Source organism: Pagrus major, chromosome 11, assembly GCF_040436345.1.
Source record: "Pagrus major chromosome 11, Pma_NU_1.0".
Lineage (NCBI taxonomy): Eukaryota > Metazoa > Chordata > Actinopteri > Spariformes > Sparidae > Pagrus > Pagrus major.
Window position 1 is genome coordinate 17,637,613 of NC_133225.1, and position 17,122 is coordinate 17,654,734.

General features: G+C 39.9%; 2 protein-coding genes across 2 annotated transcripts; both read left to right on the forward strand.

Annotated features, from left to right (window-relative positions):
* Positions 1 to 395: 395 nt before the first annotated feature.
* Positions 396 to 7,395, forward strand: ftsj3 (FtsJ RNA 2'-O-methyltransferase 3). Its single transcript, XM_073476379.1, has 21 exons — positions 396 to 553; positions 712 to 817; positions 1,376 to 1,422; positions 1,657 to 1,736; positions 1,891 to 1,990; positions 2,120 to 2,314; positions 2,414 to 2,529; positions 2,636 to 2,740; positions 2,946 to 3,046; positions 3,176 to 3,262; positions 3,361 to 3,504; positions 3,864 to 3,999; positions 4,128 to 4,321; positions 4,424 to 4,541; positions 4,686 to 4,767; positions 4,919 to 5,060; positions 5,186 to 5,283; positions 5,775 to 5,877; positions 6,205 to 6,388; positions 6,515 to 6,609; positions 6,732 to 7,395. Exons 1-21 carry the CDS (start codon positions 487 to 489, stop codon positions 6,985 to 6,987), a joined length of 2,556 nt encoding a protein of 851 aa, XP_073332480.1. The 5' UTR covers positions 396 to 486; the 3' UTR covers positions 6,988 to 7,395.
* A 3,004-nt stretch (positions 7,396 to 10,399) lies between these two features.
* Positions 10,400 to 16,431, forward strand: clcc1 (chloride channel CLIC-like 1). The gene is made up of 10 exons (XM_073476382.1): positions 10,400 to 10,859; positions 10,986 to 11,087; positions 11,614 to 11,724; positions 11,901 to 12,122; positions 12,418 to 12,558; positions 12,650 to 12,749; positions 13,041 to 13,138; positions 13,355 to 13,501; positions 13,592 to 14,134; positions 14,910 to 16,431. The coding sequence occupies exons 1-10, from the start codon at positions 10,728 to 10,730 to the stop codon at positions 14,994 to 14,996; spliced, it is 1,683 nt and encodes a 560-aa protein (XP_073332483.1). The 5' UTR covers positions 10,400 to 10,727; the 3' UTR covers positions 14,997 to 16,431.
* Positions 16,432 to 17,122: the final 691 nt, after the last annotated feature.

Below are 17,122 nucleotides of genomic sequence, written 5' to 3' on the forward strand. Positions count from 1 at the left end.
TATGTGGCGGACCCTGGCACCTTTCTAGCTTCAAACAGTGTGCTGGGGCCCTTTTTTTCCTCTGTGAACAGCTTGTTTATTCAGTTATGGAAAAAATAAATATTTCTGAGGTTGTTTTTTTTAAATTACCTCATTAATACTGTAAATATCAAAATTCTGAGTTTGAATTTCTTCTCCAAAACTACACAGTGTCAGTTTAAGTACATTAATTTCCAGAAAATGTTACATTTGCAGTACATTTCATATTACATACTTTTAAAATGTTGCCAAATTAAAGTGGTGTTTCCATTGATTGCAGCAGGTGGCGGAAGTGTTCCACAAACACCGGAAATAAATCAGCAGAAGAAGAAACACTTGCTGAGTGACGTTGAATATGTGCGCCGGTACAGCCACACGTGTTGTTTCCATGGACGTTTGAGTGCTTTAAGTTGAGAGAGTGTGTGATATTTCTGTGTTAGAGTAAAGTGTAAACCCGCAGCGACAAACATGGGGAAGAAACTCAAAGTTGGAAAGACCAGAAAAGACAAATTCTACCATCTGGCCAAAGAAACAGGTAGCGTACCAACCTTAGAAAAGACAACTGTGAGACTGTTTGCATTGAGGAAGATGTTAGCATTAGCAGGACTGCTAGCTAACTCGCTAACACCAAAAGGAGCGTACTGGATGGGGATTTTATAATGTCAGATGTCTAATAACATCTTGTCTTTTCAGGTTATCGGTCTCGTTCATCCTTCAAACTCATCCAGCTCAATCGTAAATTTCAGTTTCTACAGAAAGCCAGAGCTGTGGTCGACCTGTGTGCTGCTCCTGGTGGATGGTGAGCTGCCTGTCAACACCCCATCAGATGATGATTACATGTCAAGGGTTGAAAGCAGGGGTGCCCAAACTGTAAACCATAGAGGGACACACAGTAACCCTGATTTGTAAACCTGGTATTAGACCAAAATGGCCCTCAGCACCTCTTTTAATCTAAACAATTGTTTATACACTTGTACCTCATGGGATACTGGAGTATGTATTTGTGACTCTGCACCTCATGAATAATTTGGTTACATAGCTGCTTCTATATAAACCTTCAGCAGCAGGCTGGATCTTTTTTGTGATGTCTTCTTCTTTCTGCCTGGACTGATAAAAATAAATAAATGTTGGTTTTGCACGACAAACCTTTTATCATCTTGGACACACAGCATACATCACGAAATTACCTTTGAAGATGCAACTTTCTGCCTATTAACTGGTTAAAAAATACAAAAACTTAGGAATGTACAGAGTGTGGAGGTCACAAACCAGACTTGGTATGCTCTTCCTATAGAGATGGATGATTGAAATATGTGTTGTGGAATGAAAACACTCATGATTCAAGATCTCCTTTCAGGTTGCAGGTGGCGTCCAAGTTTATGCCGGTATCAAGTCTCATTATTGGTGAGTTTAATGTCATCAATATGATTATTTGATAATAAATTTAATTAAATAGGCTTTTCAGGGCTTCCAGGGTGCAACTATTTTGGTTGCACATTCAACCAAAAATCTGTCAAAGTCTGTCAAAGTGTGACTAAACTTTTTCACTGGTCGCACAATTTTCAAATGCATCTACTCTTGATGGCTGAAGTACTGTGAGAAAAGTTTTTAAAGGAGTGCTTACTACTGTCCTGTCAGGTGTTGACCTGGTGCCCATCAAGCCCATCCCCAACGTGGTGACGCTGCAAGAAGACATCACCACTGACAAATGCAAAACGGTGAGGCACCTGCTGGAGAGTTCAGCGCCACGCTGAAAGAAAACAGACCTCAGTGTCCTTGCTGCAGAATAACTGATATGATGGTCTCTAAAATGACAGATAGTAAGATGGAGCTTATCAAGGATTTGTTACTTACTTTCTGTCTCATATGCAGGCTTTGCGAAAGGAACTGCAGACTTGGAAGGTCGACGTTGTGTTAAATGACGGAGCCCCAAATGTGGGAGCCAACTGGCAACATGATGCCTTCTCACAAGGTGGGTGCCACTGAAGTAAAAGTTTCTAAACAAAATTTAAAGCACACACGTCCCTGTGTAGTTTATTAGAGGAACAACCACCTGTCATGATGTCCCACCGTCTCACTTTGTTTCCTGCTTCACCTCCAGCTCATTTGACCCTCATGGCCCTGAAGTTGGCCTGTGACTTTCTGAACAAAGGTGGCACTTTTGTCACCAAGGTCTTCCGCTCCAAAGACTACCAGCCACTGCTCTGGATCTTCCAGCAGTTCTTCAAGAAGGTGCAGGCCACCAAGCCGCAGGCATCCAGGAATGAGTCTGCCGAGATCTTCGTCGTCTGTCAGGGTCAGTGGTAGCGACAGACTGCTGTGTGTGATGAGAAGAAAAACGTTAAATCTTCATACCTCTGAACCAGATTTGTTTTTTTTTTGTTTTTTTAATTAGGCTTCCTTGCCCCCGACAAAATCGACAATAAGTTCTTTGACCCTAAACATGCGTTCAAAGAGGTGGAGGTGCAGGCGAAAACTGTGAGGGACCTGATGCCTGTCAAGAAAGCAAAGGCACGTACACTGTATGATTTTAAATATTAGTTGAGCTGTATGGAGTTAACATTTGACTCCAGATATATTATGCGTCATTGACCGAGCTGCTGCTATCTTGTCACAGGCGGAGGGATACACGGATGGTGACCTGACGCTTTACCACAGCTTCACAGTGACGACCTTTCTGAAAGCCGACAACGCTGTTGACTTCCTGGGCAAAGCCAGCGCGGTGAGATCTCTGTGATATTTAACTTGTCTAAGATGGATGCTGGAAGTTTGCACATTTTTTACCATTTCATAAAGTTAGATAGAAATTGCAGCTGCAGGAGAAGGATGCTGAGGAATTACAGGGTCACAGTCCACTGTACAGTGTACAAATATCAAGCTGTGGAAAAGCTGTCCTGTATTGCTCTCACTCTCTTTTCTTCATTTAGATCACCTTTGACAACGATGATCTGGAGTCTCACCCGGCCACCAGTGATGAGATTAAGGAGTGCTGTCGTGACATCAAAGTATTGGGCCGCAAAGAGCTCCGGTAAGTGTTTTCTATTGCTCACTGCCAAGGTTTGTACATCAGTAAATAAATGTTAGCACTGGTAATAAATAGTGTACAGTATTAGTGACTCAGGAATGTGTGTTCTTCTTTCCTCCATCACATTTGCAGCCTGCTGCTGAGCTGGAGATCCAAGCTGAGGAAGTATCTTGCCAAAAAATTAAAGACGGAGGCCAAACAGCTTGACAATGACATCAAGTAAGCTCTAAATACATTTATATAAAAAAAGCAACTGAAATGTTCTTTTTAGTTTTTTTGCCAGGCAGTGGATTATAGATGTTGTTTTTGTTTTTTAGTTTAAGTTCTGATGAAGAAGCAGGTGATGTAGAGGAAGATCCGGACAAGAAGAAAAAGGCGGAGGAGGAAGAGGAGGACGAGGAGGCAGAGATGGAGAAGAAACTGGCCGAGCTGAAAGCTGAGGAGGTGGCTGAGCTCAAACGGTACGACACAGGATTACTGTTTTCTTTCTACTCAGGATTTTATAAAATTTTTTGAAGTAACGTGCTGCCGCTATTTGTTGCTTTCGTTATAATGCCTACTAAATTCCAAAGATTACAGATTTGCCTATTTTTTTTCCTACTTCATCCTGAATTTCCTTGAACACTTCTGCATGGGCATGTTGAAGAATATCAGTGTAGTTTCTTATCAACAGACGAGGTTAAGTATTGTTGCTGATTGAAGGAGCCTCTTGTCAACTTGTTGCCTTTGATGTGGCTTTTGTGGAAAAATATGAACTTGGAACTGTCCTTTTGACATTTCTTAAGTAACCAAAGTTTGTTTAACTGTTGTGCTCCATCAGGAAGAAGAGGAAGCTGCTGAAGGAACGGAGGAAGCAGAGAGAGAGGGTGGAGCTGAAGATGGACCTGCCTGGGGTCTCCATTGCAGATACCAACGACTCATCCATGTTCTCCCTCAGCACCATCAATAAGCAAAAGGTGAAAATCGTAGAAACACTTGGGCTGGTTTGATAAAATCTTTATATATAGACATATCTCTGTTTTTGTGCAGATATTGTCAGCTGAACCTTTTACCAGTCTCAATTTACTGTTCCTCTCTCCATCAGGCGCTGGCTGATATATCCAAGGGTGACATGCAATTAGCGGACGACCTGGTTGAAGGAGACGATGACCTCCACCTGTCCGAGGAAGAGGATGATGAGGCGGATAAAATGTCCCTTGCTTCTGATTTGGATGACGATGACATGGAGGAGGTGGAGCAAAGGCAGAAAGAGCTGGAGAAGAAAGCACCAAAGAAGAAGTAAGTGGCTGTTAAGACCAAATACATCCCTGCATTTCATACCCTCAATAATTTACTGTTCACTTATTCAGGTTTTAATTTGTCTAATGATTTGTTTTCCAGAGTAAAGTTTGCTGAAGAAGAGGAGGAGGAGGATGAAGGGCAGGGAAGTGGCCTGCTGGTGGAACTAGAGGGAAAGGATGTGAAGAAGGAACGAGAGACGAACCTGTGGTTCAGCAAGGTTTGTCCACTTGTGCTCCCTTTATGTAATATCTACACGTTTCATTCACGTCATCACTGATCCTCCCTCATGGGTCGAACCTGCAGATGAGTTGATATCTGTGCAACCTCTGACCTTTAACCCCGCTGTCCTTCGGCTCTGCAGGGCATCTTCTCTGAGATCGACCTGGAAGGAGACGCAGAGTGCGAGCTCCAACAGACAGAGTGGCTTCAGACCAAACAAACAGGTAAATATTCTTCTGTTTCTCATCCATTTATTCACACAAAATAGATTTCCTTGATTCACTATGATGAACAAGTGTAAAAGATCACTTTTAAAATGGCATAGTAGCTCTTGTGAATCTGACAAAATAATGACAAATGTGGATGTTTTTATAGGAAAAGGTAAAAAGAGGAAAGCTGAAGAGGAGGCGCAGGAGGAGGAGGAGGCTGCTCCACCAGAGGAAGAAAAGGCGAGACCTTCCCAGGAAGCTATAGAGGAGGGTGACAGCGACTCTGACGACAGCAGCGATGATGAGAAGTAAAACCTAATTTACTGTGGCTTTCTTTGCTGTTTTTGATCAAAATATTATATAATGCATCCAGTTGTATTCATACTATTGACAGCTAAACTATAAATAATCAATATTTTGCTGCTTGTTTCAGGGAGATCACCAGGATGAAGCAGGCCAAGGGGATTGGTGGGATGTCAGGAGCTACCAATGACGATGAAAACCTCCAAGTTGTTCCTGTAGAAAGCACAAGTGAGTATGAGAAACAGTTATATTTCAGGTGTTAAGCTGGTGATCTCCAACCTGCACAAATCCTAACTGTTGAAAGCTGCTAAACATAAAACACAAGAGAATGAATGAATTGTATTATGATTATGCAGTGATGTTTTATAGCTTCTTCTCACTGTAGCAGAGAAGAGTAAACACAAACATGGATAAATAAAAGTTGTACTTAAGGAAGCATAGTATTTGGGATGAGTAAAGATAAAAAAATAAATTTAAAAAAAAGTATTGTGGTTGAAAGGTGATCAGTCTTTGTACAGTATTTATAACTTGTGTCTGAGGAACCAAGCATCTCAAATGCATTTGTAATTGGAAAATAAACTTATCTGGGCGAATTTATCAGTGCAAACTAGGTTACATAAGTAACCAAGATGAGAATAAACTGTTGCAGCCAGTTAAAGTGCTTCAGCTTTATGTTTTTGTGTGACTTTGTGGATGTTTGTTGGTTCTGTGCTCCTCAGGTAAGAAAGCCAGGATCCTGGATGCAGAAGGCCTGGCCCTGGGCTGTGAGATCGCCACGTCTAAGAAGAGAGCCAGGGACCTGATGGACGGCTCCTTCCACAGGTGTGTGTTTGTCTGTGTGTCCCAATTTCTAACTTGTTTAAAAGTTTCACAAAGCTTAAAGTAATTGGAGTATAAGGTCGGTGATAATCTTTTTTTTTTTTCTTTTTTTTTTACTGTCAACAAATCGAGTGATGCATGTGTTTTTTCTTTTTTTTAGTGTTTCATGTGAATTAGTTTAAGTTGCACTAGATCGCCCTCAGTGTTCTAAATTTCAAAACAGCAGATGGTCAGTGACAAAGTATTTAGTCAATGTGATCTCTGTCAGGTACAGAATTAGTTTTGTAAACCCCACATTATTTAGTAACTATATTATTTACGCCTCTGCAGGTTTGCTAGCTCAGAGGAGGCGTGGGAGGTACCGGAGTGGTTCCTGGACGACGAACGGAAACACAGGAAGAAGCCGGTGCCGGTCACCAAGGAGATGGTGGAGGAGTACAAACAAAAATGGAAGGAGATCGACGCCCGACCCATTAAACGAGTCGCTGAGGCCAAGGCCAGGAAGAAGAGGAGGGTAAGATCAGGGGAGAGTGCACTGGTGCAACTGTTGATGGAAGAAAGTTGGAGATGCGATTGAAATCATTAGATCTGTTCGATTTCTGTAGATCTTAATCTGTTAGTTTCTCTGTGACTTCTCCAGATGCTGAAAAAGATGGAGCAGGCTAAGAAGAAAGCAGAAGCTGTTGTCAATACAGTGGACATCTCTGAGAGAGAGAAGATGGCCCAGTTGAAGAAGTATGACATCACACCCCACATCAGATTATGACTCCATGAAAACTAAAGCCATTGCATCATTCTGGCATTTGTTTTTTTCATTTCAATCATTTCGTCTTGTCTTTTTTCCTCTGTCTTGTCAGTATCTACAAGAAAGCAGGCATTGGGAAGGAGAAGAGAGAAGTAACATACGTTGTGAGCAAAAAGGGAGCCGGCAAGAAGGTGAGACGTCCCGCCGGCGTCAAGGGAACCTTCAAAGTGGTGGACGGTCGCATGAAGAAAGACATGCGGGGAATGCAGAGGAAAGAACAACGCACTAAAGGAAAAGGTGGCAAAGGAAAGGGAGGAAAGTCAAGGGGTGGCAAAGGAGGGATGAAGAGTGGTAAAGGACGGAAATGAAGACAAATTTGAACCAGCCCCGCCTTTCTAACATTGCCTGGTCTCTTTTTCCAGTTATGGAGCTTTGTGAGCTCAGTTTCCTGCCACAATTTGGGCTCCTTAATCATGTACAGAGGCCGGAATGAACTTTCAAATGGATGCCCTCTTTTTTGCAACCTTTGCTGAGGTTCCTTCAGCTCCTGGACACTTGAGATATAGGGGTATTTAAATGCTGGTGTTCAGTGCACGTCTTTCTGAAGATGTAGATTATTTGCCTTGAGAATCGATGAAAGGAGCAACCTCACTGAACTGTGAATCGCAGTAAAGCAAGTTAAACATAATAACAAAAAATGTATTCTTCGGAATTGTTGGTATTGATATTGTAAATATTATATACACATCTTTGCAATAAATGTTTTGTTTAAACGAGTTGTTGAATTATCAATTCTGTTTTTAGTTTTTCTGATGCTTAATTTCCTGACAGATGATTTTGACTTTGACTTTTTAATTTGGTCTGTGCTGGTAGTAGCTGGTCAGTATGAGTCAAAGGACATCACTGAACTACGTATGAACCGCCTTCAGTGTCCAGATGCAGACTGTCCTTTCACCTTGTCAGGTTGCAGAATAATTTGTATCATGAATTCAATTGCATCGGGTCTAAAAACTATTTCAATTTTGTAAACTCGTACCAGTATGAGGGCCATGGTTGTTTATGATGATCTTGGAATACAAAAATGGGATTGTGTCTTTGTTGAATTTAAATTTAGGTAAAGAAAAGAAAACCAACTAACTGAAGGAGAAAGGGACATCCCTGATCCATGCACCGTAAATGTAAAGCAGCCTTCACATGATATATTACATGATTTTCTCATCTTGTTATTTGAGGTGCATCAATAGGCTTATGTCTAAATTATGTGACAGTTTATGAATCAATGAGCATAACCTCATAGTTTAACTGTCTGTCACTTCAATGTCCTTGTCTAATAAGTACTGTAGTCAGTCATTTTGTACCATCAGTTCACTTTACTGTGGTATGCAAACTTAATACCAGTGGTGGCATTCTACTTTGTACTTTATTTGTATATTTTCATTGTGTGCTATTTGTTACTCTTGCATTATTTTACTACAATTATTTGACAGCTATAGTTAGTACTTATTTACAGATTAAATGTCCACAATGTAGTTTTAGAGAAGAATTCATCAGAAGAGAAAAATCTTCATTATTGATGGTGTTTACTTGGTTTATATTTGCAGGACTCTTCTAAGCAGCCACCTTTCTGGTTTCAAACAGCATTCTGTGGACCATATTCCCCTGTGAGGACGACGTGTTTATTCAGTCAAGGAAATATTTAAAATAAATATAACTGAGTTTGTATTTTTACCTTATTAATATTGTGTTTGTGGTCCGATATGCACCGGTATTCTTCTTTTTTGAAAACAAAACAAAAAACAACAATTGTTTGTAGTTTAACTGTAAAAAAGCATGCCTCTGTGCTACGTTTGACAACCACGTTTGAGAGATAATTGCAAAAAATTATTCTGAGATTGAATTTCCATTCCAAAACTACTTAATGCACCTTTAAAAATTTAACATAGCCCACAAAACACATAATAATTGTAAATATTAGATTGGCCTTATTCAACATTAAAATGTTAGTTACACTGTAACAAATCAGCTGAAATAATATAATAAAAACACTGACAGAAGTGATTCTTCTTTGCCATCTAAATACTTACTTCATTACGTTGGTACTACGGAAGCCCTAAAGGGCCATGCATTCATACATTTTATTTCCTCCGTTTTCCCTTGATAATGAGTTAATTTCATTTGTTTTCTCGAGATCTCGAGTCATTATCTCGAAATAACAGCTGCCGTTTTCCTGAGATAACGGGATAATTTTCTTGAGATCTCGAAATAACGAAACTTTGTTTTCCCGAGATAACGATATAATTAATTCGAGATCTCGAGATAATGACTAGGATATGATAGGCCTGAGATTATGGAGACGCCTGGGACCTCGTAGCTGGTCAGCTATGTAGTTAACGACGACATCAGGCTCACTTAGATTGCGCCGCCGATATAGCTGAGGCCTTGCTAACTGTCTTTTTAGATTACGCACACTAATGTGTATATTATCTGTGATAGCAAGGCCTAATGCTATTTCAGCCTGTGTCAGGCCTTGATTGAAAAGATATGTGACGCAGTGATTGATATGCTCCTGCTCCTCTGACATTGCTACACTGAATGATGTTTCCTGCAATGATTTAATGTACTACACTATCATTTTGTTTTCTCAAGATCTCGAGAAAATTATCCCGTTATCTCGGGAAAACAGCAGTTGTTATTTCGAGATAATAACTCGAGATCTCGAGAAAACAAATGAAATTAACTCGTTATCACGGGAAAACGGAGGAAATAAAATGTTTGAATGCATGGCCCTTTAGGGCTTCCGTAGGTAACAAATTCACTTTAAATACTTTTTAATTGAATTTTGTACCTCTGTACTTTAACTCATTTTTACGGAAGCCCTAAAGGGCCATGCATTCATACATTTTATTTCCTCCGTTTTCCCGAGATAACGGGATAATTTTCTCGAGATCTCGAGATAACGAAACTTTGTTTTCCCGAGATAACGACATAATTAATTCGAGATCTCATCGTTAACTACGTAGCTGGTCAGCTACGTAGTTAACGACGACATCAGGCTCACTTAGATTGCGCCGCCGATATAGCTGAGGCCTTGCTAACTGTCTTTTTAGATTACGCACACTAATGTGTATATTATCTGTAATAGCAAGGCATAATGCTATTTCAGCCTGTGTCAGGCCTTGATTGAAAAGATACGTGACGCGGTGATCGATATGCTCCTGCTCCTCTGACATTGCTACACTGAATGATGTTTCCTGCAATGATTTAATATACTACACTATTGTTTTGTTTTCACAAGATCTCAAATTAATTATATCGTTATCTTGGGAAAACAAAGTTTCGTTATCTCGAGATCTCGAGAAAATTATCTCGTTATCTCGGGAAAACGGCAGTTGTTATTTTGAGATAATAACTCGAGATCTCGAGAAAACAAATGAAATTAACTCGTTATCACGGGAAAACGGAGGAAATAAAATGTATGAATGCATGGCCCTTTAGGGCTTCCATACAAATTCACTTTAAATACTTTTTAATTAAATTTTGTACCTCTGTACTTTAACTCATTTTGAATGCTTAGACTTGCTTGTCACAATTTTACTTTTATATTTATTATTTATTTTATCAATTTATAATAAGATAGTAGCTCTTCTACAATAAATCATTCTTAAAATAGGTAAAAGTTCAATCTAAACTGAATTTGCAGCGTTGAGTACTTTCTCTAAATAACGACATTTCCCGTGAGCCTTTGCGACGTACGTAAAATGGTTGCGTCAAAGAGTATCGGAAGTGGCTCGCTTTTGTGCTAACTTGATGTACTGCAGAGCTATTCCGTGTATTTTGAGTATAGAGTTTGTTTTATTCGTCGTATTTGTTGTAGCATTAACGTATTGAGATATCTACAGGACCAGCTCTGAGTCAGCGTGCCTGAGATGATCATAGAAGTTACCATTAGCTGTTTATTTAACATTATTTAGTTAACTTGGTCAACTTCGCTAAAACTATCGTTAGCCACCTGAACCTGCTTTCGCTTTCCTGTTGGGAATCTACCACTCCTGCTAGCTACAGCTAGCTTGAACACTGGACGGTGAAGTACCCTCCTCTCTGTGTCAGGATGCTCCTCATTGTCTTGGTATGCAGTCTGTCAGTGGCAGCCATGGGGCAGCAGGTAGAAGACGACTGGATAGACCCTTATGATATGCTCAACTACGACCAAAGCACCAAAACGATGAGGAAACCTGCAGAGGTTGGGTGATGTTCAATGTCTTTTTTTGTTGTTGCTTTTGCTAACATTGCTATTGCCTTGACTTCCCTGAAGCCATGTTGCTGCTTCTGTTGTGACAGTTAATATGTGTTTGTGGTTTCCTTGCAGCCAACAAACTATAAAAATGTGCCAACCAAAAGAAGAGAGTATGCTGAGGACTCCAACCAGCAGACACTGTGTGACCAGAAAGTGGTGTCTCTACTGAAGCAGGTCAGCAGTCAAAGGGTTTATGAACCCTTTATTTTAAGTCTTTCTGTGGAGAGCAATCACAGGAATGCAGTGTATGTGGAGCTATACCACAGTATTTTTTGGGAGAGATGTCACACTGAATTGACTGTCCTGTCTTTAACAACTGTTGTTATATTGACAGTTTTTTCTGTGTTAGTCATTTTGCTGCAGACATTTAACACTCTATTTAGGACATTTTTCTGTTCAAACATCAGAGAAGCATAGCATCAAATAAGAACAGTGGGCCACACTCGAAAAGACTAAGGGAACGAAATGCACAACCTTTAGTAAACATAAAATCCATTAGAACTGTTTTAAAAATTCAACATCTATGACGACACAAACAAAATGCTACCGGTCACTACATGCTCACATCTCCGTCCCAATCTCGTTTGGTCTGGAGCCTAACTTGATCAGAAACTGTAAGACACCTCAAAATAAGTAAATGCAATGAGAAAACCTGCTTCCATGAAACAATATTAAAGTATTGTGCTTTTCTTTCATTCAGATTGAAGAACTAGAGAAGAAAATCAAGCTCGCTTCACAGCAGCCTACATGCACTCCAGTGTTCAGGCGATTCCTGAGCAGACTCCTGAAGGAAATACAGAGAGTTGGTGTGGTATGTTGTCATTTCACATGTGTTATGTGGCTTTGAATATGTCAAGTTTTCAAGCTCTATTTAAACTTATTCAAACATAATTCTGGTTCAGTATCAAGCCAGTTCTCAGGTGCACTTAGCACAATACAGTAGAAAAGAAGGTATTACCATTTAAACACGTCCCCTTTTCTCCCCAGCCCACTGACTCCACAGACGTCCTCTATGATGCCAAAATCAAGGTGTCCAGACAATCCATGACTGAGATTGAGATGATTCTGGAGGGTGAAGAGAGCTGTAGAACAGGAGCTGTGGACAATGCCATCAGTCAGATACTGGTGGATCTCAGACCACATGATTATGAGGCATGGAAGTGGCGTTTTGAAGACACCTTTGGCGTGGAGCTTGACGTCGTGTTGAAAGTAAGCTGAAAACGCATACTTAAAGATACTTCAGTCATGTGCCTAAAATTACTTAAAGATTCAGCTGAAAACTAGCTTGTCGGTGCATCAACAGAAACAAAAATGTCTACAAAAGAAACCTGTTTTATGTGTGACTGTTTAGGTTTTAAACAATACATTTACAATCTAACTGGCTATCCACTTCTAACCAAGTTTTTAAAAAAAAATGCATTTGGTGTTTATTTTGTGTTACAGTCTGTTTTCCATCTCAAGCAACCGGTCAAGTTGTACTCTGTTCTCTCTGTTTGTGTTCCAGGTTGGGATGTGTGTTCTGATCATCGTGGCCATCATATGCACTGAGCTGTGGTCAAAGGCGTCCTGGTTCTTGCAGTTTGGTAGACTGTTTGGTGCATGCTTCTTTGTCAGTATTATCTGGAACTGGGTCTACCTGTACAAGGTAAAGAAAAGTAGATCTGTTGCTCATGTTTTGCTGTTCAGTTTTTTTGTCTTAGATAAGTTTGTAATACTATTACTTTTTTTTTTTTCAGACTGCCTTTGCCGATCACCAAAACAAAATGGCGAAGATGGATGGCATTGGTGAAAAATGCAGTGGACTGAAACAATATGATTGGACTGATAGCTTGAAGGGTGAGACAGTTTGAATGTATAAAACATATCATCAAATTCGTACACTTGGCATGAACAGGAAAATTGGCTCTAGAGACCAAAACAGTTTTTGTACCAAGCTGTAAACATGGTTATTTCTGTTGTAGTGTTTAGCATTTTGATATAGGGGTCTGTGAGGATTGACCTGCTTTTGGAGCCAGCCTCAAGTGGCCATTCGAGAAACTAACATTTTTGGTACTTTGGCATTGGCTTAATTTTTTGATTCAGTTGCTTTCTTGGCTACATCTACAGTGTTTGGTTCTTTTCTCGCAGAGTTTTTTAGAAGCACCGTTAGTCTTCAAGATGATCCTTGTAAGAAATACTATGAAGCCATCTTTGTCAACCCGGTCCTGTTGGTACCTCCAACCAAGGTAGGTTATTACTAGGACTGCGACTATGACTATGACTGTACTGCTTTGTTTTTTTGTGTTGAGCATATAGAATGAAGCATTTCACTCTATCATGTTAATTTTTTCCTGTTCACCGTCAACACTCTTCCTGTGTTGAAAGTGGTATTAGTCTTGAATGTCTGTGGGATTGGACTTTGCACAAACAAAGTTACATTTTAATCGACCTTCTCTGTTTAGGCTCTCTCGGTTACCATCGTAACCTTCCTCACAGAGCCGCTGAAGCACATCGGTGAGGGAATCAGTGATTTTCTTCGAGCCCTCCTCAAAGATCTACCAGTTACCTGGCAGATCCCAGTTTTCCTCACAATAATGCTCATGCTTGTGGTAAGGAGCCTTGATAAAAATTCCACACATGCAAATAAATAAAATCAGACAGTTTCTCTATACTAATATATTTATTTGACTCCTCTACAGGTAACCATGTACGGAGGTGTGCAGGCGGTCTTCCAACATGGCATCATGGCTCCTTTCCGCCGCCCTCAAAGGGATCCACCTCCTCCACAGCTGCAGCCTCCGAACCTTCAGGCGATCGAGGACTTTAACCACCTGGCAGCAGGGGACGCACCGCAGCAGTCGCCAAGGCCCAGAGTCATTGCAGACCGATTATACAGGAACCAGGTTCGTCAGAGGCGGCCCAAGAAACCCAGGGAGCAGCAAGCCAAGGTGGTTGTAGAGACACTGCACACTGCGGAGGCTCCTTACAGTGGGGATGAGACGGATGCTCGGCAGCGTGAGGCAGAGCAGAATCTCTCTGCCGAGTCAGCAGAAGCAAGTGCTAGCAGTGTTGATGCTAACTCAGCCCAGTCACAAACTAAACCCCCTGCATCAGATTCATCTCCATCAGAGACTAAACCTCCAAAAGAAAAGGAAAACCTTTCTAAAGATGAACTCAGCAGAGACTGTGCAGAATCCAAATCTCAGCCAGCAGAAAGGCAGCCTTCACAAACAGACGTTCAGGTGAGTTCTTTTTAAAAAACATGAACACTAAAACTACTTAAAAATACTTAAAATAGTGCTTCTTAACTGTGATTAACCCTTTAAAGTATCCTGTTTATGTTTTAATGCTTCAGCTTGCCACAAGCAATAATGGGATGATGGATATTCACATAAATTGGTAAATAAGTATTAAATAATTAGTTTGATTTGTCCAGTGTTTTTACTTGCTTGTGAGTGTGTAAAGCCACTTACCTGTGGATACATTTTGAAACTGTATGTATTTCATGTATGCATGCGTATATATCTCAATGATGAGAAAAAGTGTTAGTTTTAGCCCTATATATGAATCACACTAATTAACTAAAGTGCAGTGAATTTCAAGTTTAATGATGAAATTGATCTTTGATTTGAAATACATTTTAGCTACCATATTTATCCTGTCTCTAACCACAAATAATTGTCTTTTTTCCAGTGGTGTCTGGTCATGGTTATTAATGTGACATTTGTGAACAACTGATACTTAGATTTCCCTCAAAATCAAGTTGTGTCACAACAATAAGGAAGTTTAATTCCACAGCATATGAGTGGATTTAGGTCATGTATTTTATTGCCATTTGAAGGTTTGTAGCAGCTCTCTCTTTTTATAATGTAATGCGTCAGGGATTTAATGTCACAGTTTTGGGATATAACACAGACATTATCTTAATTCCTAAATCCATTTTTATTATGTCAGTTATTCAGATGACATGTAGTTGGTAATGTTTTATTGCTTCTGATGTACACCTCCTCACTGCAGGACCTGCCAGCCTCAGCAGAAGACGAGACAGAAGTGGAAACTATCGGAGTTCCCGTTCAGGAATCATCTGCAGTGTCGGTGGAGTAGATGACTTCTACATCTGTCAAAGCAGGAAGAAAAGCCTCATCTTTGTTAGGGTTAGGCTTTTTGTTGGACTATGGAGACAATGATGCTAAAGTAGTTAAAAGTGTTTCCAACTATCTTGCTGCTGCACGGTCAGCCGGTACTGTTTTGTTTTCATGCTGATTTCAGCTCAGTCAGCTGCACAGCGGCCATACTGAAACAGGTGTCAGTGAAACTTGAAACGTATATGTTAAAAACGGCATTGTTTACCTGATCTGGTGTGTCCTAATCATGGGCTTATAAACTAGGTTTGCCTAGTTTTAATCTAATAACACTATGTGAATGTTTTATCATAATGGGCTAATAATGACTTGTTTCAATTTTAAATGAAATATACATTTGGATTTTGTAATTTACAAGGGATAAAAAACATTTTCTTTATTCTGTTTTTTCACAATAAAATATTTTTGTAGCTATTAGTGGTTGGTATGTAGAGGCCTGGATGTATTGACGCTAAAGTCAGTATTCTTGAATGGCAGTGTCACTTCTTTTCTTTGTTTTTTGGAAGGAGAAAACCTCTTGTACAAAGCTTGACAGGATTGCTGACAGTATTGTTTTGGCACAGTGGAAAGAGAGAGTAATAAGTGAATTTCATAAAATTCACAAACCAATCTTTACATTACAAAATCATTGATTTGAAGTCCTGAATCAATAAAAAAGTGAAGTAAGAATATTCTATCACAGAAGTGCAGACACATATGAAGATAATGGACTTTCATTGGAGTTTTTCTTCATCCGGTGGCCAGAAACATGACTTCAAATTAATATAATGTTGCTTCATGCCTGCTGGATGTGTAAATAGGACACGGTTTGCTAAAAGTGTTTGCTATATCAACTTTATATGGTGGTCATAAGCAACCTCTTCAACCAAAGTACCTCTTAGTCCCAGGGACTACTTTTCAGGGCTCCTTCAGTCCATTTTACTTTATTTTTTTGCACACATCCGTACAACAACATTGACTTTTGATGTTAGTCCACCTACTGTGTACTTTCTCCTGTAACACAATGATGATGTGTTGAAGCACAGTGAAGAAAAAAAAAAAAAACTGGTTTGCAGCTGCAGATTCTTAAAAATGGCTAAAATGAAATTTTGTGAGTACTGAACCAAATCGAAAGGGGGCTGGGGTAAAATAATGTCCCCTGAATGTAATCTAGACCCTGGTCTCAGCAAAGTTCCAGCATTGGAAACACGGCTTTACAGTGTATCCGTGTTGTGTATTTTTGTGTAAATCTTATTTTCACTGCCTCCAAATGGCAAAATATGTGTTTATTACAGTTTTAATGCAAACGTTCTGACAGGTTTGCTGGGAACTAAACATTAAGTGACCTCTGGGAGCGAATTATATTTTGTCAAAGTAATTCTGTGTAATTCTTAATGGGAAATAAAATTTTGTCATAATGAATTTGTTGTTCCCTGACCAGCATGAAGCTTCTCAGCAACTTTGCTCTGAATGCCCTGCTTTCTCTGAACACCAGGAGGAAGACAGACACCATGATTTAAAAGAAGCATTGATGTCTAATGAGACTGCATGTTTTAACAGGCACAACCTGAAGAATATCCATGTATCGTAATCCAGAATTATAACTGTATGAAGTGTACCACCAAGACTCTCAGTGACAACGTTCAATGTTTTGGCATTACATTTCACAGCCACGTGCATGCACACTAAGGCAAAACGTATTTATATAACCAACAGAGTCTTCAGGAAGTGTTGTCCGTGACCAGGATGAAAACTGTTTGAGAAAAGGATAAGGAGATTGAATGAAAGCCATAACCTGTATTATTAATGACAGAAGTGAATGATTTGTAGGTTTGAGGTTGCTCGCTCTAAAACGATCTCTTGTTTTTTGTTGAATCATCAGGGTTTTTGTTTGTTAAATATGCAACTGGACTGTGTCAGTGGTGTTACAAACAGAGCACTTCATATTGCAGACAGGGCTGTAGCTACCACTGAAGACACTGAGGTCATTTCCTTTGGTATTTTGTGTATGTGGGAGTTTTCGCTAACACGGGGGAGTTTACATTCCACAATTAAAAACAAACTCTTGGTGGACATATCACAGGCTGATTCCAGTATTTCTGAGACTAT

Coding starts and splice junctions, on each gene's coding strand:
- ftsj3 (XM_073476379.1), top strand. CDS start 487: ATGGGGAAGAAACTCAAAGTTGGAAAGACCAGAAAAGACAAATTCTAC. Junction 1,737..1,890: donor CCACTGACAAATGCAAAACG/GTGAGGCACCTG, acceptor TCTCATATGCAG/GCTTTGCGAAAGGAACTGCA. Junction 2,530..2,635: donor TGCCTGTCAAGAAAGCAAAG/GCACGTACACTG, acceptor ATCTTGTCACAG/GCGGAGGGATACACGGATGG.
- clcc1 (XM_073476382.1), top strand. CDS start 10,728: ATGCTCCTCATTGTCTTGGTATGCAGTCTGTCAGTGGCAGCCATGGGG. Junction 11,088..11,613: donor TGGTGTCTCTACTGAAGCAG/GTCAGCAGTCAA, acceptor TCTTTCATTCAG/ATTGAAGAACTAGAGAAGAA. Junction 12,750..13,040: donor TTGGACTGATAGCTTGAAGG/GTGAGACAGTTT, acceptor CTTTTCTCGCAG/AGTTTTTTAGAAGCACCGTT.